A 27,247-nucleotide genomic window follows, 5' to 3' on the forward strand; every position below is an offset into this window, starting at 1 on the left:
TAATGTGATCCGATGCCCTCTTCTGGCCTGTAGGTGTACATGCAGGCAAATCACTGTATATACAATAATAATTTTTTTTTTTAATTTTTTTATTGGGCTGGAAAGATGGCTCAGAGGTTAAGAGCACTAACTACTCTTCCAGAGGTCCTGAGTTCAATTCCCAGCAACCACACGGTGGCTCACAACCATCTATAATGAGGTCTGGTGCCCTTTTCTGCTCTGCAGTGTACATGGCAGGCAGAGTTATGTATATACAATAAATAAAAATTTTTAAAATTAAATAAATAAGAAATCTATTTCAGCCAGGCAGTGGTAGTACATGCATCTAATCCCAGCAATTGGGAAGCAGAGGTATAGAAAGGCAGATCTCTGTGAGTTCAGAACAGCAAAGGCTACACAGAGGAATCCTGTCTCAAAAGCCAAAACACCAATTTCATGATTTGTGTGCACGTGTGAGTACATGCAGGTAACCTAGGAGGCTAGAAAACAGTACTGCATCCAAGTCCCCTGCAAGAATAGTAAATGTTCTAACTGAGCCTCCTCCAGCCTCTGCTTTAAAATGCAATTGATAAACCAGATTTGGAAAGTGCTTTTGTAAAGACGTACTAATACAACATGAAAAATTATCAGCACGCAATAGTTTTTAAATTTATAAAACAAGCGTGACAATATTATTATTTAAAAAAAAATAGTAACAAAAAAAATCTTAAAACTTTGTCTTTCTGCTGGGCATGGTGGCGCACACTTTTAATCACAGGACTCAGGAGGCAGAGGTAGGCGGATCACTGTGAGTTCGAGGCCAGCCTGGTCTACACAGAGACCCTATCTTGGGGGGGGGGGGAATCATTCTTCAAAAAAACTGTTCAGCATGGTCAGATAAGCCTGTATCCCATGACTTCAAGGTGGATGTTCGTGTCCAGTGTGGCGGGTGCATGCCTTAATCCCACTATTTGCAGTGAGAGGCAGACATAGCTCTCTAAGTTTGAAGCCAACAAAGGCAAGAGTAAGACTTTGTTATAAAGCAAAGGTTGTCATAGTTCTTTCTAGAGCAGACTATTCTCATGAAAATTTTCAAGGCGGTTTTTCTTTAAAAGATTTATTACTTATTTATTATCATGTATACAGTGTTGTGCCTGCATGTACACCTGCAGGCCAGAAGAGGGCATCAGATCACATTACAGATGGTTGTGAGCCACCATGTGGTTGCTGGGAATTGAACTCAGGACCTCTGGAGGAGCAGTCGGTGCCCTTAACCTCTGAGCCATCTCTCCAGCCCTCAAGGCGGTTTTTCTATCCTGGGCTGGTGAGATGACTCAGCAGGTAAAAGAACCTATGCCTGATGATTGGAGTTTGACTCCAGGAGTCCACATAATGGGGAAAAAACAAAAAACCCAACTAGCTAGAGCCATCTTCGGATACACAGACACAATTGTAAATATTTATAAACATCTATATCTACACATGTGAGTACAGATAATGATGTTTCTTATGGCCTTTTAAATTTTGGTGTCTTTGATTAGAAAAATATTACCTCCTCTGAAAAGTCTCATCAAATTCACAAAAGTATACTATGTTTCTTATAATATTTTAAAATTTTTTACTTGTTTTTTGAGAGAAGGTCTCACTAAGTTAGTTCTGGCTAGCCTGAAACTTACTATCTAGACCAGACTGGTCTTGAACTCACAGCAATCTGCTTGTCCCAGCTTCCTGAGTACTAGGATTAGTGTGTACTACCACACAAGGAAATTTTAAAAATTTATCAAAGCTCTCATAAAAATTTGCCACTTACTGTATATAATTGTGCAAACTCATTTCTGTTGCTAAAATACTCCAACAAAAAGCAACTTAAGGCAGATAGGTCTGTTTTGGCTCACAATTCCAGGCTACAGTGCAACAAGCTGGGAAGCCACAACAGGAACCTGAGCAGCTGCCACCTCATATCCACCATGCATGTCTAGTACTCTTACACAGCCCAGGGCTCTAAACCAAGGAATGATGCTGTCTGCTTTTAGGCTGCATCTTCCCAAATCAATTATGGCAATCAAGACAACCCCACCACAGATAAATCTAACCTGATTAAGTAATCTCTCGTTGAGACTGTAAGTGACGCTAGATTTTGGCAAGCTGAGAATAGTAACCGTTTTAATAATTCAATAATTTTTACAGGCTTTACAAGGCTGTGTAATCACTACCACTATTTAATTCTAGCACCTTTCTATCCCTTCAAAGACTGTACATACCATTTCCTCTTCATCCCTTGACAAACACAATTTCTGGGTTTATCAACATAAAACCATGTAGCAACATGCTGGCTTCTTTTGCTCTGCATGCTTTCAAGGTTTACCCATGTACTCTGTTTTGTTTAATGGATGATGATGTCCATTATATAACATTGTTTACTCACTGAATAAAAAACCAGTTACTCTACTATTGTCATCTACCTTATGGAGCTATAGTATCTTTAAACTTTCAGAGTCTGAGTTCCCTCAATGGACAAGCTCTTAAGGTTCTTTCTTTGGCTTTGAATCCTTGCACGTATTTCTTTATACATGCTGCCCATAGTGGCTATAGGAGGGCATTATTGCCACCGTGGCAAAGTTGGGCATCAGACTGTATGGATAACATAATATCCATCTAATCACCATCTAGATTTACACAGAATATCAAAGGAGACCTTGGAGACGGCTCAGTCAGTGAAGTACTTGCTTTGGAAGCATGAAGACCCGAGCTTGATCCCTAAAAGCCATGTTAGAAAAGGTTTCACCCGAACACTGGACAAGTGGATACAGGAGGACCCCTAACATCAGAACCAACTGCTTATTTACCAAACCAGCTCTACTTCTCACATGGGTGAAATGTCAAAATGTAGTGGTCTGGAACCATATACACTTTACTTGTAAATATCCATTAACTGCTGTCCCTTTGGTAGCTAAAACTCAGTTTTAGTCTTACTTAAAACAAAAAACAAAAAACAATTACCTCTTCTTTCTTCTTAGGATCTGACATAGGATTCCGGAAGAGAGGGGAGTCTCCAAAGGGTGAGTATGTTAGACTATTGAGGTGCTGCTGGAGAACAGCCTGCTGGGCGGCAGAAGCATTTGGATCTGTTAAAGCTATTCAAAAAAGAAAAGGATGCAGGGTGGGGAATAAGTTCAACGATCCAACACATTAGTATCAGAGAACAACACTCTTTACAGGAATGGAATCTTTGAATATTCAGACCCATTCAATGGTTAAAGTAAGACAAAGAACAAACTAAAAACATAAAAACCATGAATTAAGTAAATGTAAGCAAAGATCTGGAAAGCCATTTTGTAAGAGATATTACATATAAATAGTCACTGTAACTAGTAATCAAATAAATATAAACTAAAATAGCCTAGAAAGAATATAATTATCTCTCACTAGCACACATTACATAACTTACTACTTTAGCTGGGTATGGTGGCACATGCTTATAGAGCCCAGCATTCTAGAGGCCGGGACACAAGAATCACCAGTTCAAGTATATCCTAGCTTAGCTTAGACCACAAACCAACTTCCAGGCTGGCTAGCTAATTTAATTTCCTCTCAAAGCACAAGAATGAACATTTCCTATCAGCCACAGAACATTCAAAGAACAGAAAAAAGTAACAATAAATGTATAAAACGTGGTACATAAAAAAGAAAAGCAGAGCTGTGGTATACTTCCAATGATAACGAAATTGAATCATTCTAAAAATATTTATCAAGGATTAAATCACCAATCATCAGAATGGGAAAAAATACTGTTTTCCAGCTGGTTGAGGTGACACATGCCTGTAATCCCAGCATTTGGGGAGGCAGAGGCAAACGATGTCTGTGAGTTTATGGCTACCATGGTCTACAAAGTGAGTCCAGGACAACCAAGGCTACACAGACAAACCCTGTCTCAAAAACAGAACAAAAATACTGTTTTCCTCTGACAAAGATTTAGAAAAACACTAAAGAAAAAATATAGTAAGAATGTATATTAAAAGATTTCCCATATAACAACTCTTAAGTTCTCATAATGGGGCAAAGAAAAACAACAGCAGAAGCAGCAACCACTGCTACCATCACCAGAATAGGCTGTAATCCTATCAGCAGAAGGCTTAAGGATTGCAATGAGTTTGAGGCTACAGAGAGACCCTGTCTGAAATACACACACATACACGATGTATTAAGTTTAGACACTGTAGATGTTTAAGGAGAAGTACAAGGAGAGAGAGAGAGAGAGAGAGAGAGAGAGAGAGAGAGAGAGAGAGAGAGATATCCAGAGGAGATAATAATTTAAAGAGCATACAGTGAATCATCTAAACTAAGATGATTGTAAGCCATGGTGACACATGTCTATAATTCCAGCTACTTGGAAGGTGAGTTCAAGGTTGGCTCAGGTAACATATTAAGATCCTATCACAAACCAGTAATAGAAACAAAAAAAGACTACATATAAGCAAAATATAGATACAATTTATCTTTTGATACATGGCATTACCAATAAACAAAAAGTTACATAAGGAGACTAAGAAATTTCAGAAATAACCACCCTTTTCCTTTCCGACTGTGGGCTGAATCTAGGGTCTCCCATGCTGGGCGAACACTACCCGAGTGCTGTATCCCTTGTCAAGAACGCTATCTTGACAGTCATTTATCCCTTAAAAGAAGGACCTCTAAAAATTGACTTGGTCACAAGAATAAAAAAGCAGGGATCTGATAGATGGACCTGGACCCAGTTTCTAGCATCCATATGGTGGCTCATAGCCATATGTAACTACAGTTCCAAGATATCTGATGCTCTCTTATAGCCACCATGCAAGCAAAACATCTACATACATAATAAATGCTTTTAAATCTTTAACAAAGCCAAGCATATTTAGAAAAATTTGTTTTACATTACAAATATAAAGATTTCTTGGCCAGGTGCAGTGACACACACCTGTAATCCCAGCACTCAGAAGGCAGAGGCAGGCAGACTACTGCGGGTGGAAGGCCTGCCTGGTCTACGAAGAGAATCCCAGGACAGCCAAGGCTACACAGAGAAACCCGAACTCAAAAAAGAAACAACGATAAATAAATTATTCTGTATCAAAAAAAGATTTAGGGTCTGGAGAGATGATTCTGCGGTTAAGAGCGCATGTTGGGTTTTCCAGAGAATCAGAGTTCAATTCTTACATCCAACTAGGCAGCTCACAAATACCTGCTACTTGCTTTAACTTCACCTCTAGAGGGTCTGACGCCTTTGGACTAGTTGTACACCTACACACTTAGCATACAGACACGTGCTTAAAAAGAATGTCTTCAAATAAAAGGTGTGTATGGCGGGTATGGCTCAATGCTCAAGGGCACTTGTTACTCTTACAGAAGATCCCAGTTCAGTTTCCAGCATCCATGTGGTGATTCAGCAACTACCTGCAATTCCAGTTACAGAAAAACCAGTACCCTCTTATGGCCTCTGCAGGCACCAGGCACACATGCAGGCTAAATACTCATACACTTAAAATATTTTTTTTTGTAGATACAGATAAAAAAACTGACATGTGACCAAAAATGAAGAGAACACTAGTGAAACTACTATTGGCATTATATTCTAGTCATTACAATGTGAAAACATATCAAAGAATTAAAAATATGACCAAATCATTAAAGAGATTTTTTAAAAAATCAAGTCTAATGACAAAGCATAGACTAATGTTCTTTTTTTCTCTCTCTCTTTTCTGGGACAGGGTTGCTCTGTGCAGTTCTGGCTCTCCTGGAACTTGTTCTTAGAACAGGCTGGCTTTGAACTCAGAACTGCCTGCCTCTGCCTCCAGAGTGCTAGGAAAACTTTCTAGCACAGCAATTCTGCTTGGATTGAGGCAGGTTTTTTTTGTTTGTTTTGGTTTGGTTTTTTGGTTTTTTGTTTTGTTTTGTTTGTTTTAAGCAACACTTAGAATTTCCCCTGAGACAAGTCTAGTAAACCAAATGAAGACTCCAAACTACAATAACCTATAGAGATACCACCATAACAAATTTGAAGATGAGACCTCCACCCAACAATGGTTTACTATAGTAAATCCAGCTCCTTTTAATTAAGATTTTGTGATACAAAGTTAGACATTCTAAAAGTTAACACAATTATTTATAAATGGGCAGTCATATACAACTATGACATAAAATTCTTGAATCTAGAGTCAGGTATGGCCACACCTGCCTATGTTCCCAACACCTGGGAGGTAGAGGCAAGGAGAATCAGGAGTTCAAGGCCAGCCTTCCTAATACAGCATGAGCTACATACATATGGTCGACTCAAAAATAGAAGGAAAGAGGGAATGGGACACCGTATCTGATCAAGTAGGATTAAAATAAAACAGAAGACTAAATAAATGTATAGTTCATCTGCTGAGGCCAGGAATGTAACTCAGGTGACACTGTGTCAATTTTGCATAAAGTACTCAATCTGACTGATCCTTACACTGCAATATAAAAAGGGTAGAGTGGCATCCAAGTACTGGGGTGGACCAGAAGATCAATGTCATTCTCAGCTACATAGGGAGTATAAAGTTGACCTGGGGTACATGAGATTTGTCTTTAAAAAAAAAAAAAAAAAAAAAAAAAAGTAAAGAAAAGAAAAGTCCACTCTGCTATCTGCTGGGGGCTGGAGAGATGGAGAGATGGCACTGACTGCACCTCCAGAGGTCCTGAGTTCAATTACCAGAAACCTCATGGTGGCTAACAACCATCTATAATGTGATCTGATGCCTTCTTCTGGCCTGCAGGTGTATATGCAGGCAGAGCATTGTATATAATAATAAATAAATAAATCTTAAAAAAAAAGTAAAGAAAGGAAAAAGAAAGTACCTTGTTGGGCATGGTGCTGCACGCCTTTAATCTCAGCACTCGGGAGGCAGTGGCAGGTGGATCTCTATGACTTCTAGGGCAGCCTGATCTACAGAGCAAGTCTAGGACAGCCAGGACTCTGCTATACAGAGAAACTCTATCTCGAAAAATAAAAAATAACAATAAATAAATGAATGAATGATGAATAAACTGCCTGCTATCATTCTCCTAACTTCTCTGACACTCAACAGATAAGCTGTACTATCATAGAGCATGAAAACTAAGCCCATGGAAAGGACTGAAATCTATCATCTATCAACTGAGAATTCACATTCCAACATTTAAGCAACTATTTTTCAGACTACAGATTATAAAATGAAAGATGCTGGTAAACACAAACACCGAGTTGCCAGTAAGGTTTTAATTATTTTATTTTAAAATATGAATGGAAAAATCACAAAGAATCAAAAATTAAAAATCCTAATGAATTAAGGAATAAAGGTTATCTGAAAATTTTAGTATCAATTAGCAAACCTCCCAGAGTTAAGAAAAATCAGTATCTTAAAAAAATATGCCTGAAAATAGAAACACTGAAAAAACTTTGGGGTTCTTTTGTTTGTTCTTTTGAGGTAGGGACCTGGGCAGCTGTGGCTGGCTCTGGATTGGCTATACAGCTGAGAAATACCTTGAGTTCTAGATCATTGTGCCTCAAGTGCCAGTTACAGGAAGGTGCCCCCGTGCCTAGCTCTCAACTTATTTCTAGCCAGAGGACAGAAAACAGCAGTGAGTTAATATGAAAACATGAAGACTGGGAGCCGGAGAGTTGGCTCAGCAGTTAAAAGCCGAGAAAGGACCCAGGTTCAATTCCCAGACCCACATGCTGGGCAAAATTGTAACTCCATGCCAGGGGACTTGATTCCCTCTTCTGCTCTGGTCTCCTTGAGTACCTGGTGTGTACTTGGTGCATTCTGCATACATGTACGCAAAATACTCAATACACATAAAATAATACCTAAAAAACCTAAATATATTTACATACGTGAAAAGAAGAAAGGGGAAAAGACAAGACTAGGGAAACTGACTCTGAGGACAGCCTGATCTAAAAAGTGAGTTCCAGGAACATAGAGAACCTTGTTTAAAAAGAAAATAAAACCTCATTTCTGGGGCCAGAAAGTCAGCTCCGCAGTTGAGCACTGGCTCTTAACTGTGGAAGACTCAGGTCTGGTTCTCAGCACCTCCAGGGTAGATGTCGTCTTCTGGATTTGACAAACACAGGGCACATACAAGGTATACAGATCCACATTCAAGCCAAATATTCATACAGATAAAATTATAAAATCTTGCCAGGCGCTGTGGCACACGCCTGTAACACCAGCACTCTGGGAGGCAGAGGCAGGTATTCTGTGATTTCAAGGCCAGCCTGGTCTACACAGAGAAAACCAGTCTTGAAAAACAAAAACAAAATAAATAAGTAAATAAATAAATAAAATCTGTAAGAAAAACAAAAAACAAACAAACAAAAACCTCAACTCACTTCTTTTCAACTCACACTATTAATGCCAGGTTTCATTTCCAGTGCTATATAGTTTAAACAGATAAGATAATTTTCTTTTGTTAGAAGGCACATCTGTAATCCCAGCCCTCTAGGAGGCAGAGACAAGTGGATCTCTGTGATTTTGAGGCCAGCCTGGGTCTTCAAAGTCCAGGACAGCCAAGGCTACACAGAGAAACCCTATCTTGAACACCCTCCCCACCCCGCCCACCAAAGAAAGTAGCAGATATCATATGAATAAAGTATGTAAGGTATCTCAACAGATAAAAGTAAGATAAAAGCTTAGGAAATTTAGTGCATGTAGAATATTAACACTGTGGCTGGAGAGATGGCTCAGCGGTTAAGAGCACTGGCTACTCTTCCAGACGTCCTGAGTTTAATTCCCAGCAACCACATGGTGGCTCACAGTAATCTAGACTGAGATCTAATGCCTTCTCCTGGCGTGCAAGTATACATGCAGGCAGAGCACTGTATACATAATAAATAAATCTTAAAAAAAAAAAAAAGCGTATTAACACTGGAGGAATAAATAAAGCAGACAGAAGAGATAGGTAAGTGAGCTGAATTGCCTGCTGTAACAAGTTAAACTTATTTATGTTAAAAATGAAACAATAATATAAGCACATTACTTAGTGAAACAAACTTCATCATATGCTAGATTAATTAAAAACAAAAGTGATTTCTATGGAAGATCAAGTCTAGAAGATAAAGAAGGCTAGAGTCTAAGCCCTTCTACATCACATGGCTGTCTTAATGATGTGCATATGTGTACTTCTTTAGTATGGATGGGACATTAAAAAATCAAGTCAGCAAGCTAAGTATTAGCAAGAAATAAACTATAAAGCCTTCTAAAGTGACTGACACTTACCTACTGGGGCCTGGGGGGCGCCAAAGCCCAAAATGGCTGTCGTAGTATTAAATCCAGGGGCCCCAAAGGCTCCTGTACCAAGAGGCCCTCCAATCTTAGGTTGGTTGTTTCCAAACAAAGATGCCTGTCCAGCACCAAGAGCTATGGAGACAAGAGGAAAGAACAAGTGCCACAGAAGATCCTTTGACTATTGTGCCAGAGGTCAGTTACTTAAAGATATAATACATTTGGAAGCTTCATCATGACCAGTCATTTCAAGAAAAGAGCAAATGTGGTAAATGCTGACTTCACACTAGGCACTGGACTGGGTACAGCAGAGAAAAAATCATTTTTCATTGTGTTAGCTTCCTCAACTATAACATGAGACAATAATGGATAGCTTAGATATTTATCCTAATTATTAAATTAATAAACATTATCATAGTATTTTTAAGATGCCTGTTACCTACTAGACACACAAAGTATTAACTAATGCCTAAAATAGGAACTTTAATTCCATTTTAGATCTGAGTTACAAATGTGATAAAAATGGTCAAAGCTAGCTACATCAGACAGTATAACCAAGACATTAACTACCACTCTATAGTAAAAAAGATTTCCAAAGAATAAAAATCCCTGTATATTTCAGTATTTACAAATCAAAATACTTAGTTGACCCAATCATAGTGTAAGCTTAAAAAAGTATTTTTTGTGTGAGTTTTGCCTGCCAGGTAAATCTATGCACCACATGAGTGTATGCTCATGGGGGCCCAAAGAGGGCATCAAATCCCCTGGGACTGGAGGTACAGACAGTTGAGAGCTGCCATGGAGGTGTTGGGGAGTGGGGGGGAAAGTGATACTTTTAACTATAATGTCTATTGAAAACAACTTTAACTAAATAAACATATTTTTTTCAAAAGGACAAATGTCTTATAATATAATAACTGAACATACTCAAGTTAGTACATGAACTAGAGTGGTTAAAATAGGAGCTCCTGGAATTACAGATATACCCCACTATTATTTAAAAAAAAAAAAAAAAAAAAAAAAAAGCTAGGTGGTGGTAGAACATGCCTTTAATCCCAGCAAGTGGGAGGCAGAGGCAGGCTGAGACCAACCCGACTTACAGAGGAAGGTCCAGGACAGCCAGGGCTGTTACACAGAGAAATCATGTCTTAAAATAAATAAATAAGTGTGTATGCGTGTAGGGGTAGAGAGAGATGGCTCAGTGGTTAAGAGCACACGCTCCTCTAACTCCAGCATACACGGTGGCTTGAATGAGTCTGTAACTCCTGGTCAAGGAAATCTGGGGCCCTCTTCTTGACCCTCACAGGCACCAGGCATGCACATACTATACATACATACAAGCAGGCAAAATACTCATGCACATAAAGCTATACATAGATCTTAACAAATTTTAACGTAGCAGAGAAATTAGTATGTATTAGTGTCCGCATTGGGAATCAAATTTTTCTTAAAGATTAGTCCCCTAAACCTAAACATGTAAAAAAATTAACCAAAACAAAAGACAATATAGCCAAAATACTCAGTAAGTAAGTATCCAAAGACCAATGTATTAAGAAAATGTACTGCTGTTGAGGAACGAGCTTGAATCTTCCATCACTCAAAAAAAGGGAATTACAGAAGACACCCATTTCGCTCGTGCTCGCCCTACACGCAGTATCAAGCGCTACAGTGTTGTCTCAAGCATAATGCTGTGAAATGCAGAGTTCACGCTTCAGAACACGTTGTTAAAGCTCAGTGTCTGTCTTAGCAAAGGGAACAGTCATGGAATCTCTATAATGTCTACTTGGAAACTCTTGCAATCCTAATTTTCACACATGACCTATTGCTCCTAAGGTTAGTGGGGTAAAATTCTTTACTGATTTTGTCTTTTAGTTTATTTAGATAGTCAAAGTATGAATAAGGAATATTCAAAACAAAATGTAACAAAAATGTAATCTGCAGCATATAAAAAATAATTGTCAAGGCAAACACTAAAGGTTAAACTATTAAATTGTGGAATTAAGAGATAATCTGGGGGAAAAATGGTAGAGAACATTATAAAAGTTTGTACTAAAGGCAAAGATATTGCTAATCATAATCTTCAAGATCCAAAATACAAAGAGCAACATAATCACATAAAAATAAACTTCAAACATGAGGAAAAAAACTTGTCTGCAAACAAAATTAAATGACAAACAGTAAGACTTGAATGGAAATACAGACAGTACTAAAGTTTTCTGACTTTATAATGGTAATTTAGTAGAAACTATGCTCTGATTTTTGAATAAGGCATTTTTCTGTTAATGATATCAAGCGTGATATTCTTACGGGCTGCTCAACTGCAAGCACATATGAATATTCTGAACATACTTAAGTAAACAAGGGCAAACTGATGTGTAGTAGGCTAACTGTATTAAACACACACTTTCAACTGATAATGCAAATATTAAGATGTGACCACATAATAAATTAAAAGGCACCTACATGGCTAAACAGAGACAGCCACCCAAGTCTCATGTTTATTCTCATGAACTCTTTAGAGGTAAGCCCCTTGTTAGTAGCACACATCTGTAATCTAGTACCCAAAGGCTGAAGCACGACCAGCTTGTGCTACAAGAAATATTATTTATTTTTAAATGGCTGGCAATGTAAGTCAGGTGGTAGAACATTTGTCTAATGTGCATTAAACCCTGGGTTCAATCCCAGAATGCCACATAAACAGTGTGTGGCAGCGTTGGGAGAAGAAAGCAGGAAGATCAGAAGTTCATGGTCCTTCCTCTATGGATATACAGAAGTATATATGACTGCTTCTAAACTAAAACTGTGTGTGTTGGCATCTACATAACCATACATAAAAAGAAGCTTCAAAAGGCCCCTTTTAATTTGTTGGTAACCAAGCTATTATTAACTACAGAATTAAGAAAATATTTTGGAATCATGTTATCTTGTTATCTCTCATATACACATACTATTAAAAAAACCAAACAACAACAACCAGAAAAAAGTTTTTAATTTTTTTCAAAAGTTGAGGTATAATTTTGGCATGTTAAAAAGTTCAACAGTTGAAGGGCATGATGATGTATGCCTTAAACCCTAGCACTCCAGAGGAAGACAAAGGCAGACAGATCTCTGAATCCAAGGCTACAGAGAGACCTTGTCTCAAAAAACAAAAACAAGCCAAAAAAAAAAAAAAAGAAAAAAAGAAAAAAAGAAAAAAAAAAAAAAGAAAATTCATGGCTGGCTTGTTGAGGTACCATTGTTAGTACCAACAAAAGAACTGATCAATATAGGGCTATGCAATGGACTTTGGATTGAGTATCTGAAAATAGCCAAATTAACACAGAGCAGAGGCAGGAGCATAGATTTAAGAAGTGTTTATATGGCCCAGCACGGTGGAGGAGCATGGCTTTAATCCTAGCAACCAGGAGGCAGAGGAAGGAGGTCAGTCTGACCTACTTAGGAAGTTGTAAGACAGCCAGGGCTACATAGTAATAAGTCTTAAATATTAATTAATTAAATTAAAATTACAAAGCTAATGGCCAGCCTGGGGTAAAAGCTCTATTGATAAAGAGTACTTGCCGAGCATATAAAAGACCTTGGGCTCAATCTCTAGCACCCATAATCCATACCACTCAGAAACTAAACAAAGTATTATTGCTTAAGTCCGGAAATTCAAGACCAGCTGGGGGGTGGGGGGGCGGGAAACAGTAAAGCTGGACCGGGGTAGACAGTCAGGAGATAAATTTCTACCACACAACCAGTAGAAGCTATAATATATACATAAGAATAAGCACAATTTACTAAAATTAAGCCATGATCAAATATATGGGACAGAAAGATTCAAATAACCAATAGGCTCACGTAAAGATTTCCACTTTTATCACTTATCATTTGACTATACCACTTTCCACTATCACATATGAAAAATGAAAAAGTCCAATAAGGGATCTGGAGAGATGCCTCAGCTGCACTGACACTGGCTGCACTTCCAGAGGTTCAGAGTTCAGTTCCCAGCACCCAGACAAATGTCAGCTAACAACTGTAATTCCAGATCCAAGCAATGCGGCATAAGTACACTCTTGTCACTTCCATGAGCACATACATGAACAAATTATATATATGCAGGCAAAACACCCATCCACATATAAATAAATATTTTTAAATGCCAGATGTGGTGGTGCACACCTTTAATCCCAGCACTCGGGAGGCAGAGGCAGATGGATCTCTGTGAGTTCGAGGCCAGCCTGGTCTACAAAGAATACAGGACAGCCAGAGCTGTTGTTACACAGAGAAACCCTGTCTCGAAAAACCAAAAAATAAATATTTTTTAGAAAGGTCTAATAAGCTCATGTGATAGCATGTGCCTATAGTAGTATAGGCTATGTGACTAGAAGAATTCCTCAAGCATAATAGTTTGTAATCATATTTTTGAAAAATATAGCAAGAGTCATGCACAAGATACCACTAAAATAGAAGTGAAATTCCAACTAAAGAAAGAGGCAAACTCCACAGAAAAGGTAGAGAAAATTAACATATCAAACAATGTAAAAACCAATGTAAAATGACACTGTTTTTGAAAGATAAATCAAAAAGACCAACCAGTAACATATCTTCTAGATAGCAATTTTAATTTGACTTATTATCATTAAGACAAATACAAAATTATGCAACAAAAATTTTCACTGAGGGGGTTTGCCATTAATACCAAAAAACTCAACAACTGATGGTACTAGAAAATTAGATAAATTATGGTATACATATGGAAAGTTCAAACTACACCTTTGTGTGTAAACACACACACACAAATATTAAGCCATTGTTTTGAAATTAAACCTATAAACATGGACCAACAAAACAAGCCAATAATGTTATAAAAAAAATACAATGATATAAAACATAGCCCACATTTAACTAAGATGAAACTTTAGGAAATGGTTATTATCTTATTAAGTACATTAATTTTTAGTTCATTCTCTCAAACCCTGGTTGCAGCCCAAGACAGCAATGTACAACAATGACATCTCAGCCTTTGGTCTAAGCTAAATCATGGGTATTCTTCACTTTGGAAGTCCTCACACTCTCCTAAGTTACTTTCTAGCTTTTCCTTTATAAATCTGTATTCGTTCTGCTATAAAACCAAATTCAAACCGAAAGTCACTAATATAAGTATGAGCCAATGGAATGAGAGCATTTCCCTACCATGCATATGACGTGGGCTTCAATCCTCATCAATACAAAATATCTCAAATAAGGTTCAACTAAAAATGCAACTGCAATCCCTAAAATCTAAACAGCTGATTATTCCACAGCTGAAACACTTGGGATTTTTCATGGTATTTCTGAATTGTTGAAATATTTTAATAACACTTATTTCAAAAAGAAAAGTTAGCTGGGTATGATGATGCACACTTAATCCCAACACTTTGGAAACAAAGACAGGTAAATCTTTCTAGGTTGGATGCCAGCCTTGTCTACATACTGAGTTCGAGGTCATCCAAACTACATGTTGAAATCCTGTCTCAAAGAACAAGAAGAAAGGGCCGGGCAGTGGTGGTGCACACCTTTAATCTCAGCACTCGGGAGGCAGAGGCAGGTGGATCACTAAGAGTTCAAAGCCAGCCTGGTCTTTGTGATTCTAGGACAGCCAAGGCTACACAGGAAAACCCTGTCTCCAAAAACTGAAACCAAAAACCAAACAAAACAACAACAACAGGACAAACAGTTCAAAGGAGTATAAAAGAAGTGCCTATTGAAGATGTCATAGGAAAATACATATCACAAAAGCAAAGAAAACAAACCAGTCAGTGGAAGCAGAGATTATGAAAGAATAGTTTTGCAACTGAATTACTACACCAATGATGAAAGAACTAGGTAAAATAAACAAATATGTATACTTAAAACCCGTTTTACTGGACATGGAGAAATACCCACCTTTACGGACCCCCCCTTCCAGTTGCTTAAAACAGGAAGACAGGTAGAGAGGCCAATATTTTCAATATACTGAAAAATAAGTACTAATAAGAGGAAGAGAGTTTTGTAAAAGGTAAAGGAATTAAAGCGCACGCACCAACCTTGCAAGCCTGCAGAGCACATTACTTACACATCATAGCATACACTCACTATGCTCTGTCTCACTAGGAAGCTTAGCTGCTTAATAATTCCAAGTCTAAACCATTCATGTAAGTACAGAGGGATTTAAAAGTTGTCACTACACTACATTTTTAAACTAAGACTCTGAGATAGAATAGGACTAAAAGAGAACAAACTTTATGTGGAAAAGCACTTTTTCTATAACTCAAAATGTACATCTTGTGAATGTAATATAAATGTACTAATATTTTATGACTAATCAAACATTGTTGGAAATACTTTAATGGATCTATTTGAAAAAATGAAAACCTAAGCCTCTTATTTACAGGAATATGGGCTAATAAAACTCATAAACTCAAGTTGTATTACATCTCAAAATTTATGCACTTTCTTACCTGTTCCAAATCCTGTACCAAGTCCAGTTCCCAGAGTCCCAGGTGCTGGCTTACTTCCAAAAATACTATTCCCACTGTTATTTGTGCCAAAACCTAAGGAGGGAAAAAAAAGAGTGAATTGTAGTTTTAAAACAATACTCACTTTTCTCTAAAAGGGAGTTTACCAGAAAGTCAACTATTCTTAATCTGTGTATCCTTAAGTTACTAATATTAATGATCCCAAATTATCAGCTAATTTAATCTGTTAAGTTTTTTGAGGCCTGAGCCAGGCAGTAGTGGTGCACACCCTTAACCCTAGCCCTCGGGAAGCAGGGTCTCTGAGTTTGAGCCCAGCCTGGTCTAGAGAGTACATTCAGGACAGCCAGACCTATAGAGAAACCATGTCTTTAAAAAAACCAAAAGGGGGCTGGAGATGACATAGAGGTTAAGAGCAGTGGCTGCTCTTCCGGAGTTCAATTCCCAGCAACCACATGATGGCTCACGACAGTCTATGAGATCTGGTGCCCTCTTCTGGCTGGCAGATGTACATGTAGGGAGAACACTGTATACATAACAAATAAATACATCTTTAAAAAACAAACAAACCTGTAAACACGTTTTTATCTTATTTCACTGTGTCTTTAGGCATGGAATATCAACTGTGAATAGGGTAATATACAATAGCAAAGCAAACTACACAGGGTTCAGGTTTACTAACAAGAGCCTTCACGTTGGAGCCGGGTGTGGTGGCACACATCTTTAATCCCAGCACTTGGGAGTTCGAGGTCAGCCTGGTCTACAAAGTGAGTCTAGGACAGAGAAACCCTGTCTCAAAAAATAAAAAATCTCTACAGCAATTTTTGTTTTAAACTGATAGTTTTAACACAGACAGTAAAGTGAGGTGCTCTCACAATGTTACACTATGCAAATTCATAGTAAAACTCAAAGGCTCAGCTTGTTTTTGAAGAAGGGTTCAGAGAACTCAAGCTAGCCTCCACAGAGCTAGACACTAGCAGCTTTTAACTACTGCCTGTCTGCTCTCTATTTCCCAAGTACGGGGATCTCAGGTGTGCATCCCCACTACTACTATACTGTAAAGAAAAAGACAAACCTTATAACCCTATGAACACCTGATGATGAAAGGTGGAGGAAACCCAAGCAAACCACTCTTCCTCCTTTATAACTCCCCTTTAAAATCCACAGGTATCAAAAACAAAACAAACAAAAAACACAGGTATCGAACAAAGATCAATACTGTGTTACTATTTTATTTTCATTACTGAGATAAGTTTTAATATTCCATTTGAAGAAATAGCAACAAAACAAATAATGTATCATTAATCTCTAAGGCCAAGACATTATCAATCATAGGTCAGAAAATTGTTTTTAAGACACTTAGTCGAGGTTAGAGAGATGGCTCAGAGATTAATGCTCTTCCAGAGGTCCTGAGTTCAATTCCCAGCAACCACATGGTAGCTCACAAGCATCTATGATGAGACCTGGTGCCCTCTTCTGGCCTGCAGGTGTACACATATACATAATAAATAAATCTTTAAAGAAAAAAGTCGCTTAGTCATTTAAAAATTATCATGGAAGGTCAGTGTGGTGGTTCATGCTTGCAATTCAAGATCTAGGAAGGCTGAAGCCATTAGAGAGCAAGACTCTGTCTCAAGGAGAAGAATAAGGTAGAGGAGAAATGACACCTCAGCAGTGAAGGGAGTGCTTTCAAGTAGTTAACAGTATCACTAACAAACAAACAAAAAACCACCAAACACGCTGGGAATTGGGCTCAGTGGTAGAGGACTTGCCTAGAACACAAGACACTGTGTTCTACCCCAACATGGCAAACAAAGGAAAACTAACAAAAAGACACAGAGCTCTCTGAAGATAACTACCAGGCCAGTGCCAATAACGGTATTTTGTATATATCTTCCCAGAAAAACCAAACATTTCCTATGAGGACTCTAGCAAACAAAGTGTCCAACGAACATTTGAACTACTATTATTCTTGTCAATAAAATAAACTTTGTACACCTTACACAATGGTAAAGGTCTGGCAACACAATCATGTATGATGAGGCTGAAACATGATGCTTAAACTGGTTTAAATATTTCTAACACACGTAAAAAGAAGAAAATTCCTTTTTTCTTTTTAAACAATTTGTTCAATTTTATCTCTATTTTCTTGATTTTTTTAGTAAATAGGCATTCAAAACTTTTTTTCTCCTTAAGATTTATTTATTTATTATGTATACAGACTTCGTTATAGATGGTTGTGAACCAACATGTGGTTGCTGGGAATTGAACTCATGACCTTTGGAAGAGCAGTCAGCGCTCTTACCCTCTGAGCAATCTCTCCAGCCTGGCATTCAAAACTTTTAAGAATAACTTTGTTGTTGCTCTTTGGCAGACAATCTCAATAGAAATCATGGTTTCTGCTTCAGCAGTTATGGATTACAGGCATTAGCCGCTACACTCCAAACTGCCAGAACACTCTCCCGATTCAGCAAAGCTTTGCTTTCAGCAAGAATCTCCTAGTATACTACAACCTCATGCTTGAAACCTACCTGAATAGAATGAGTTGTTTCAAACAAATGAGATTCGCATATGGTTTTCAGTTACTGGTGAGGTAATCCAAAGAAAATAAAAGCCAATTTGTCTATACAAAATATCTCGTATCATGTAGCATGTACCAGATACCTTCTGGTACCTAGCATCAGGCTACAGCTTACCTGAGAATTTTAAAACATTTCCAATCATATGAATCAGGAGAATGATGTGTGGAATAGTCAGTGTAACTTTAAGAGAGTCAAACCTGCATTTTATATGTACCAAAATTGGAAGTGTTTGTATTGGTTCCTAAGGTCAGGGTTGGTTTGTTACCGAAGAGCCCGCCACTGGTTGTACCAAATGAAGGAGCACTGGTTGTGCTGGTTCCAAAAGTTGTAAGCTTGTTATTGCCAAACAGGGTCTAAAAAGAAAATGATACAAGAAAATTAAAATAATGAAAAGATACAACAGGGACTGAAAAGATGGCTCAGTGGTTGAGAGCACCAACTTCTCTTCCTGAGGATCTATGTTCAACCTCATGGTACTGAGCTACTGAACAACCTCATGGTAGCTCACAGCTGTCTGTAACTCCAAGTTCTGACATGCTCAAACATACATGCAGACAAAACACCAATGCATACAAAATAAATACATTATTAAAAAGAAAAATACAACAAAGAACAAGAAAGCTCAATTCTCAGCACTCATATCAGGTAGCTCCTAATCAACTCCAGCTCCAGGGAGATCTGACAACTCTCAGACACCTGTGCTCACACATACACACATACACATATGACTTACAATAATAAAAATTAAAGTAACAATAGGGGCTGAAGAGATGACTCAGTGGTTAATAGTACTAACTGCTCTTCCAGCAACTGTATCAGGTGGCTCAAAACTGCCCTAACTCCAGTTCTGGGGGCTCCAACACCTCTAGCCGCTGAATCACTTCATTGATATGCACATACCCAATTCAGACACACGATACATATAATTAAAAGTAATGAGAGTGCATGCAAATAAGTTACTCCAAGTACCAAGTATAATGGAAGTAAGTTATAATTTTTATGAAAAGTTAATACAGACATACATAAACAAGCAAAAAAATGTAATAATTTAAGCAAGATTATAAGCACAATGCTACTAACACAGAAAATCAACACCTCAGCGAACAGGATTTCATTGAGTAAAATAAAAAAATAACAAAGCAATCAAATGTTTTCATTAACCAAGTGTGGTAGTATAAGCCTGATCCCAAAATTTGGAAAATTGAGCCTGAAAGAAGACTAGGCTGCTTTATCAGATACAAGAGGGAGGAAAAAGCAAAGATGGAGAAAGAATGAGAGGGAGAAGGAAGGTGGAGAAGGAAAATTTTTTGTTTGTAGTACTGGGAATTGAACCACGGCCTTTTTTATGCTAAGCAAGCATTCTATTATTGAGCTACATCCTCAGGCCCTAAGTTTTTTGAGCAGGGTATTACGTAGTTCAGGCTGGCTTTGAACTCTCTGTAGCCCAGGTTGCTCAAATTTTCATTCTTGTTATCTCAGCTATGTCTGACCTTTTTTTATTTTTTCCTCTCCCCCCCACCCCAGTGGTGGTGATGGCTTATCAAACCTAGGGGATCAAAACTAGGGCCTTGCTCCTGCCAGCCACCCATTCCTGCCCCAAGTACATTAAAACTTCCGTTAATTTTTTTCAAGTACTATTATAAAACCCCAAATTTTTGGTTTGTTTTTTTTTTGGGGGGGGGGGGGTTGAATGCATTCCAAAACCGTAGTTCTATACTTAGACAACTTATTTAGCAAGGTAAATAACTGAGTTGCACCTCCCCCAGTAAGAGAATCACAATAATTATACCAGCTTGATCAACTCCAAAAGCATTCCATTTCCAAATACCATACTAGTTTAGCTCCCAAAACACAAAAAGGAAAGCTAGGAGTTAAATTTTATCTCATTTGGGCTGGATATGGTCTGTAGGCCTTCAATCTTAGCATGCTGCAAATAGAGGTAGCTGGATCCCTATGAACTTGAGGCCACCCTCGTCTATATAGCAAGTTTCATGCCTGCCATGGATACTTAATGAAATCCTGTCTTTAAAAAAAGCTGGGGCTGGAGAGATGGCTCAGCAGTTAAGAGCACTGACTGCTCTTCCAAAGGACCTGGGTTCAATTCCCAGCACCCATATGGTAGCTCACAACTGTCTGTAACTCTAAGATCTGACACCCTCACACAGACATACATGAAGGCAAAGCACCAATGCACATAAAATAAAAATAAATTATAAAAAAAAATCTGATTTCAACAATCTAAATTAAGACCACATAATTTAAACTAACTAAATGGATTCTATGATGTAAATAAACTTTGAAACTTTAAAGGGGCGGCCTGCAGTGGTGGCTGGGCAGTGGTGGTGCACGCCTTTAATCTCAGCAGAGGCAGGTGGATCTCAGTGAATTCAATGCTAGTCTGGTCTAGACTACAAAGTCCAGGACAGCCAGGGCTCTGTAACACAGAGAAACCCTATCTTCTTGTTACTTCTCAATTTAAAATTTAAAACTAAGGCGTCTGTGCATGCGTTTAATCCTAGCACTGAGGAGGCAGAGGTAGGCAGATCTCTGAGTTCGAGGCCAGCCTGCTCTAAAAATAGAGTCCATACCAACCAAGGCTACACAGAGAAACCCTGTCTTGAAAAATCAAAACAAAAAACAAAATACAAAAATTAAAACTAAACTGACTAAAACAGTATTTTATTTTTTCTCTTTTTAAAGATTTTTTTATTTAGATGTGTATGAATGTTCATGTACCATGTTTACCATGAGCATGCCTAGTGCCTGCAGAAGCCAAAGATGGTGTTGGAGCCTCTGAAACTGGAGTTAAGACAGTTGTGAGCTACCATGCGGGTGCTAGGAATCACACCTAGGACATTTGGAAGACCAGCCAGTGCTTTTGACTAGTGAACCATCTCTCCAGCTCTTAACAATATGTTCAAACAGAAGTAAACCACTAAGGTGAGTCAATTTAGTAACTGAAAATAAACAATGGGGCTGGAGTGATAGCCTCCATCCAGTTAGTACAGTGGTTTCCTAGAATGCAGGATGCCCAGAGTTCCCAATGCTTCATCAAACTGGGCATAATAGCAAGTGTTTACAATTCTAGAGGAAATGGAAACATGAAGATAGTAGTTTGAGGGGCTGGAGAGATGGTTCAGTGGTTAAGAGCACTGACTGCTCTTCTAGAGGTCCTGAGTTCAATTCCCAGCAACCACATGGTGGGTCACAACTACCTCCATTGGGATCTGATGTCCTTTTCTGGCCTATAGGTTTAAGTGCAGATAGTGACCTCATACATGTGAGCAGTGTGGCAAAAGCATACATACACAAAAAATAAACATTTTAATAAATGATTATGTATATGCATAAGTATAAAATTTAAGAGAAAATAAACATATAGATGTAAAAGTCTTAGAAGACAATTATCTATTTTATATATTCCTTTAACAGATTTTAAAACTTCAAATTACAGTCAACTGTCAATACCTACCGAACCAACTGCACCGAATCCAGTACTGGGCTGCCCAAAGAGACCTGTTCCTGTTCCAAATGCTGTCCCGGTGCTGGTGTTTGTAGCTGTCCCAAAAAGACCTCCTGGCTGTGAGGCTTGGGTTACTCCAAACAGGCCCTGGAAAAGGTAATCTAGATTAAAGGCAATTCGTAATAGTTTTGTTTTCTTTTTTTTTTTAATAAATATCTATTTATTAATCATTATTATAATGTATTTACTATTTATACAGTATTCTGCCCGCACGTGTGCCTGCCCACCAGATCTCATTCCAGATGGCCATGAGCCACCATGTGGTTGCTGGGAATTGAACTCAGGACCTTTGGAAGAGCAAACAGCGCTCTTAACCTCTGAGCCATCTCTCCAGCCCCCATAACAGTTTTCTTTAAAGTCTTAGATTGGGGGGGTGGGGAAATCACATTGTTTTTAACCACAAAATTCTTGAACATTTCGTTGCAACAACCCTAAAAAGCAAGAATAAAGAAACTTCCCCACAACGGCATAAAGCTAAGAGCTATTAAAACTTTAAAGTGCAGAACTGTAAATTCATCTGAAGTTGGTGTTTTAGGTGCTGGGCGTGTATTAATGCTTTCTATGAATTCATGTGCTCTAAGGTGTCAGGTTACATATGGAGTTCCAGGGTAATATAAGCTACATAACAAGATTCTGCTATCAAAACAAACAAAAGAAACCACCTCATTTTTTTTTCTGAGTGCTTTATAAACTGAACATAGCTAATCCCTATAATCCTATCCTGTATAAGGCTGAAGCAAGTGGATCATGAGTTTCAGGTCAGCCTGGACTATACAGTGGTACCCTGGATCATTAATAACAGCAAACAAAGCACAATCACAAGTTTTATAATTCTAGGCATTTGATCTATTGAGTAAACTTTGGTTATTAATGATATAAAGGATTTAACCTCAATCTTTTGCAGATGGACAGGCAGTTGTGGTGGTCACACTGGAAAATCAGTTGTCTATAAATGTGAAGATTAATTCCTTTAATCTCAATTTTACTCATATACTTCATGGATTTCTAAAAATATTTGTTTATTTGTTTATTTATTATGTATGCAGTGCTCTACCTGCATGTACACTTGCAGGCGAGAACAGGACATTAGATCACGTTATAATAGGTGGTTGTAGCTACCATATGGTTGTGGGAATTGAACTCAGGACCTCTGGAAGAACAGTCAGTGTTCTTAACCTCTGAGCCATCTCTCCAGCCCTAAAGATTGTTGTTTTTTGGTTTTTTGTTGTTGTTGTTTTGTTTGTTTTGTTTTGTTTTGTTTTTTCTGAGACAGGGTTTCTCTGTGTAGCCTTGGTTGTCCTGGACTCACTTTGTAGACCAGGCTGGCCTCGAACTCACAGAGATCCTCCTGCCTCTGCCTCCCGAGTGCTGGGATTAAAGGCGTGCGCCACCACCGCCCGGGCTTGTTTTGTTTTTTTAAAGATTTATTTATTTATTAAATATAGAGTGCTTTGCTCCCTGTACACCAGAAGAGGGCACCAGATCTTATTATAGATGGTTGTGAGCCACCATGTGCTTGCTGGGAATAGGAGAAGCAAGCAGTGCTCTTAACCTCTAAGCCATCTCTCCAGCCCACTTCATGGAATTTTTTAGATTAATCTCATGTGGCCCTGATTGGTCCTGAACTAAACACACAGTCAATACTATCCTTGAAGTCTTGATTCTCCTCTCCAGTGCCAATATTACAGTTTGCCCAGTACTGTATGTCTATCCTTATGACATCAGTTAACTAGTCTTTACCTTCAATATTTTTTCAATAACTTCATCCACATACATAATATATTTCAATCATACAACATGCTCCATTTTCATATCTCACTTCTACTCCCTCTGGATCAAACATCAATGTCACAAGGCATATATAGCTTCAAGCAAGCTCTTAATGATAAGAAAACTATGCTCAGAAAGAATAAGACTTATTCAACAAATCTTTATGTACTCATTGGGCTGAGACAAAAATCCAGATCTTCCTCACTGAAATATTTGTTTTTTACCTCGGTTCTAAAGAACAGATATGAAGATAGCACTTACAAATTAAACATGACTACTTAACTTCATAAATAAGACCTGACGTTAACCAGGGTCTGTTTCCTTACCATAGTATTGGTGCTCGGCTGTCCAAGGGTGCTGGTATTACCAAAGGAAAAGCCAGTACTTGGGGTGGTTGTAGCCTGGCCAAATGGTTTGCTGAAGAGACTGGTAGTCTGTTGGTTCTGTTGGCCAAAGAGACCACCCGGATTTGTTCCAAATCCAGTTGTGCCTTTCAGAAAAATATTTTAAAATATATTATTTAATAGCAATTATTATAAAAATAAATTTGTACAAAAAAAATTCATAAAAGCGGAAACTCTCAAATGAGCCAACAGTTCAGCAACTGTCTGAGCTCTGTCTACTGTTCTCTAATTGTTCTATATTCGTTCCTTACTTAACAGCCCTTTTCTCTCTTCAGCTAGTTCTACTGTATGATAAACTTTTCCTTTCTATCAGTCCTCAGCTAGGAATTCTAAAAAGACTAAATGACTCATCCTTTGTTTGTAAACTCAACTTTTCTTATATTTTATAAGGAAAAATACTTAACCTATGGTTAAATTAGTCCTGATAGAATGAGGCCTTTTCTTTATATCACTATATCCAGCCTAGTTCTTACACACAGCACTTAAAAATAAATGTGTTCACTGGCTGTAGCACTGCATGCCTTTAAAGAGAGATAAATTAATCCTAGCTCTTGGGAGGAAGATACAGGCGATCTCTGTGAGTTTGAGGCCAGCCTGGTCTAGAGTCCAGGACAGCCAGAACTAGGGTTGAGACCATGTCTTTAAAAAAAAAAAAAAAAAAAAGGAATAAATGTGTTCTATGTTAAACCAGAAAATACTAAGGTTGAAAAGAATGCTACATGTAAAGTAGATAAATACTATATTTATGTATGAATTTCTCTAGAAAGCTATGGAAACTTTGCTACTTTTGTTTGCCTTTACAAAGGTAAACTGGTGGCTAAGGAAAAAATCTGGGGAAGAGATCTTTGGTTTGTTTTAGTTTCTGACGGGGTGGGTGGCCTCACACTTGATGACTGTCATCTCCCAAGCCCTATAACTGTAAGCATGAACTACCCAGACCAACTACAATGTAAGCTTTGCATTGTAACTTTGCAAAAGTAGTATTTTTATGGAATAACTTAGTCATCACCCTAAATGCTATCATGTCCCATACTAAATCACCTCAGCTTTCTAATTAACCAGGGTCTAGAATCTGATTGGTTGATAATGTGTTGCTGGGAACTGAAAACAGGGCTTTATATATGCTCAAGAGAGTCCAGGACAGCCAGAGCTACAGAGAGAAACTCTGTTTTGAGAAACCCTGTTTTGAAAAACACAAAACAAACAAAAACAAACTTTTTGTGTCCCCTAGAATTCACAACACTCTAATCTCTTCAGCAAAAAACTGCGTTTTACTGGTCCTTCTGGCTCATGCTGAAGGACTGCTTTGAGTTTGAGGTCACTTGAGTTAAGATCATGCTTCCCAAAAAAAGTCTCTAAAACTTTAGAGTTTCAAGACTCACAGTTTTAAGTTAGTTGATTTTCCTTAAAATATATATAACCAGTTTTGTGTTGTTTGACCTTCTTTGGGTAGGTTATTACTCAAATACCATCTTCTGAAATGGACTTCTTAGTGACTTTCACTGACAACTGTCTCAATTATTTTTATCCACAGCTCTTGCAATAAATAAATGAACAGTTATGAGTTGTCTATTTGATCATTCGGGGTTTCTTTTGTTGTTGGTGGTGGTGGTGGTAGTGGTAGTGGATATTTTTTGTTTGTTGTTTGTCTTTTCAAGTCAGGGCCTCTCTGTGTAGTCCTGGCAGTCCTGAAACTCACTCTGTAGACCAGGCTGCCCTAAAATGCAAGAGATATATGCCTTCCTCTGCCTCCCGAGAGCTGAGATTAAAAGCATGCACCACCACAGCCAGTTTGACATTCTTCTTTATGATACAGCAAAGTGCTTACTAGTTCCGAAGGCAGTTTTGTTCTGACCATATGAAAAGGCTGAATTGGTGGTGGAGGAGCTGAAGAGTCCTGTGGCACTGGAAGTTGCTGGAGAAGACCCAAATAAACCAGCTGTGGTGCCTGCTCCCACTTGGTTCTGTGGGCCTTTCCTGTTAGCCTGATAATCCTCTAAACGAAGTTCCTGAAGGTAAGTACATTGCCAAAATTAACATGCATCAAAAAATTACTTAGAAGAAACCTATACAACAATCTGTTATAGAGTAACTAACTGGTAAGTGTAACATTGAAGTATGAAGTAACTGTCCATCTATATAAAATTCAGAGATTAGCAAAAACTGCGCGGTCAAGACAGAGGTTAATTTTGCAAGGAGAGGATTATGACGAGGGGAGGAAAAAAGAAGGGCATTTTGAATGTTAGGTATAGGCTTCCTATGCTGTCACTTGATATGAATCCTTTCACTTAGTGAAAAATTTATTAAGCTAGATACTTAGGATTTTGGATAAATCTACTAAAAGCTCATATATGCACACAAATGTATTGTCACCGCATGTAAATATCTAACCAGAATAGAATACTAGATAAAACATATACATAGTACACTGTAAATATGTGGAGAATATTACCCCAATCTAAAACAAAGGCATTCACAATAATACATAATCTTGAAAAACACCTTGACTAATGTCAGGCTTTTATTCAGACCCAATATGAACCATTTAATCTTAAAAAAAGAAATCACAAATATTTGTGTTTTCATGTATAATCAAAGTATTAAGCTTTGTTTCACTTACTGACCTCGAGCGACTTGCTTTCATATTCCTTCATAGCAGTGATACACTGATGCTTGGTACTGATGTTAGTGCTAACTCCAGCTTTGACCATAGTATCTGTGCCAGTGGGTGGCTGCAAACAAAGACAAAGGCACATTTCTAAATCCAAGCTCTTATGTCTACTCTCACAGTAGAATAAGAATAAAACAAAGTTTTTAAAAATGTATTTATTTATAAATATATTTGGCGTTTAGCCTACATGTCTGTGTAAGAGAGCTGGATCCAAAACTGGGCGTGGTGGCACACGCCTTTAATCCCAGCACTTGGGAGGCAGAGGCAGGCGGATCTCTGAGTTTGAGGTTAGCCTGGTAAAGGACAGGCAAGGCTAAACAGAGAAACCCTGTCTCATTTTTTTATAACAAGACAGGCCCAAGAGCTGAATGCACCTCAATAGTGAGTGCCTAACATGCACAAAGGCTTGGGTTAAATTCCCATGCGCCTCACATACTCAAAACAAAACAAAACACTATTTAGGAGGGTGTGGTGACCCATACCTACAATCTCAGCACTCGAGAGGCAGCCCTGAATACCAGATAAATCTGGGTGGGCTACACAGTTAAGACCTTGTCTCAAACAAACTAAAAGATG

General features: G+C 38.1%; 1 protein-coding gene across 7 annotated transcripts in view; it reads right to left on the minus strand.

Annotated features, from left to right (window-relative positions):
• Positions 1 to 27,247, minus strand: part of NUP98 (nucleoporin 98 and 96 precursor) — a gene marked incomplete at its 3' end in the record, with an annotated part of 88,776 nt that overhangs the window by 47,766 nt on the left and 13,763 nt on the right. For 3 of the 7 annotated variants that reach the window (XM_084801677.1, XM_084801678.1, XM_084801679.1), the window contains exons 6-13: positions 26,625 to 26,732; positions 25,829 to 26,009; positions 23,923 to 24,086; positions 21,776 to 21,913; positions 18,518 to 18,656; positions 15,707 to 15,799; positions 9,237 to 9,377; positions 2,980 to 3,113 (exon numbers count right to left, since the gene is read on the minus strand). In XM_084801677.1, coding sequence (XP_084657803.1) covers positions 2,980 to 3,113; positions 9,237 to 9,377; positions 15,707 to 15,799; positions 18,518 to 18,656; positions 21,776 to 21,913; positions 23,923 to 24,086; positions 25,829 to 26,009; positions 26,625 to 26,732 — 1,098 coding nt within the window. The remainder of the gene's footprint in view (positions 1 to 2,979; positions 3,114 to 9,236; positions 9,378 to 15,706; positions 15,800 to 18,517; positions 18,657 to 21,775; positions 21,914 to 23,922; positions 24,087 to 25,828; positions 26,010 to 26,624; positions 26,733 to 27,247) is intronic. The other 4 variants (XM_084801681.1, XM_084801683.1, XM_084801680.1 and 1 more) reach the window with 3 other exon arrangements.

Source organism: Acomys minous, assembly GCF_964271855.1.
Source record: "Acomys minous genome assembly, chromosome: 2".
Classification (NCBI taxonomy): domain Eukaryota; kingdom Metazoa; phylum Chordata; class Mammalia; order Rodentia; family Muridae; genus Acomys; species Acomys minous.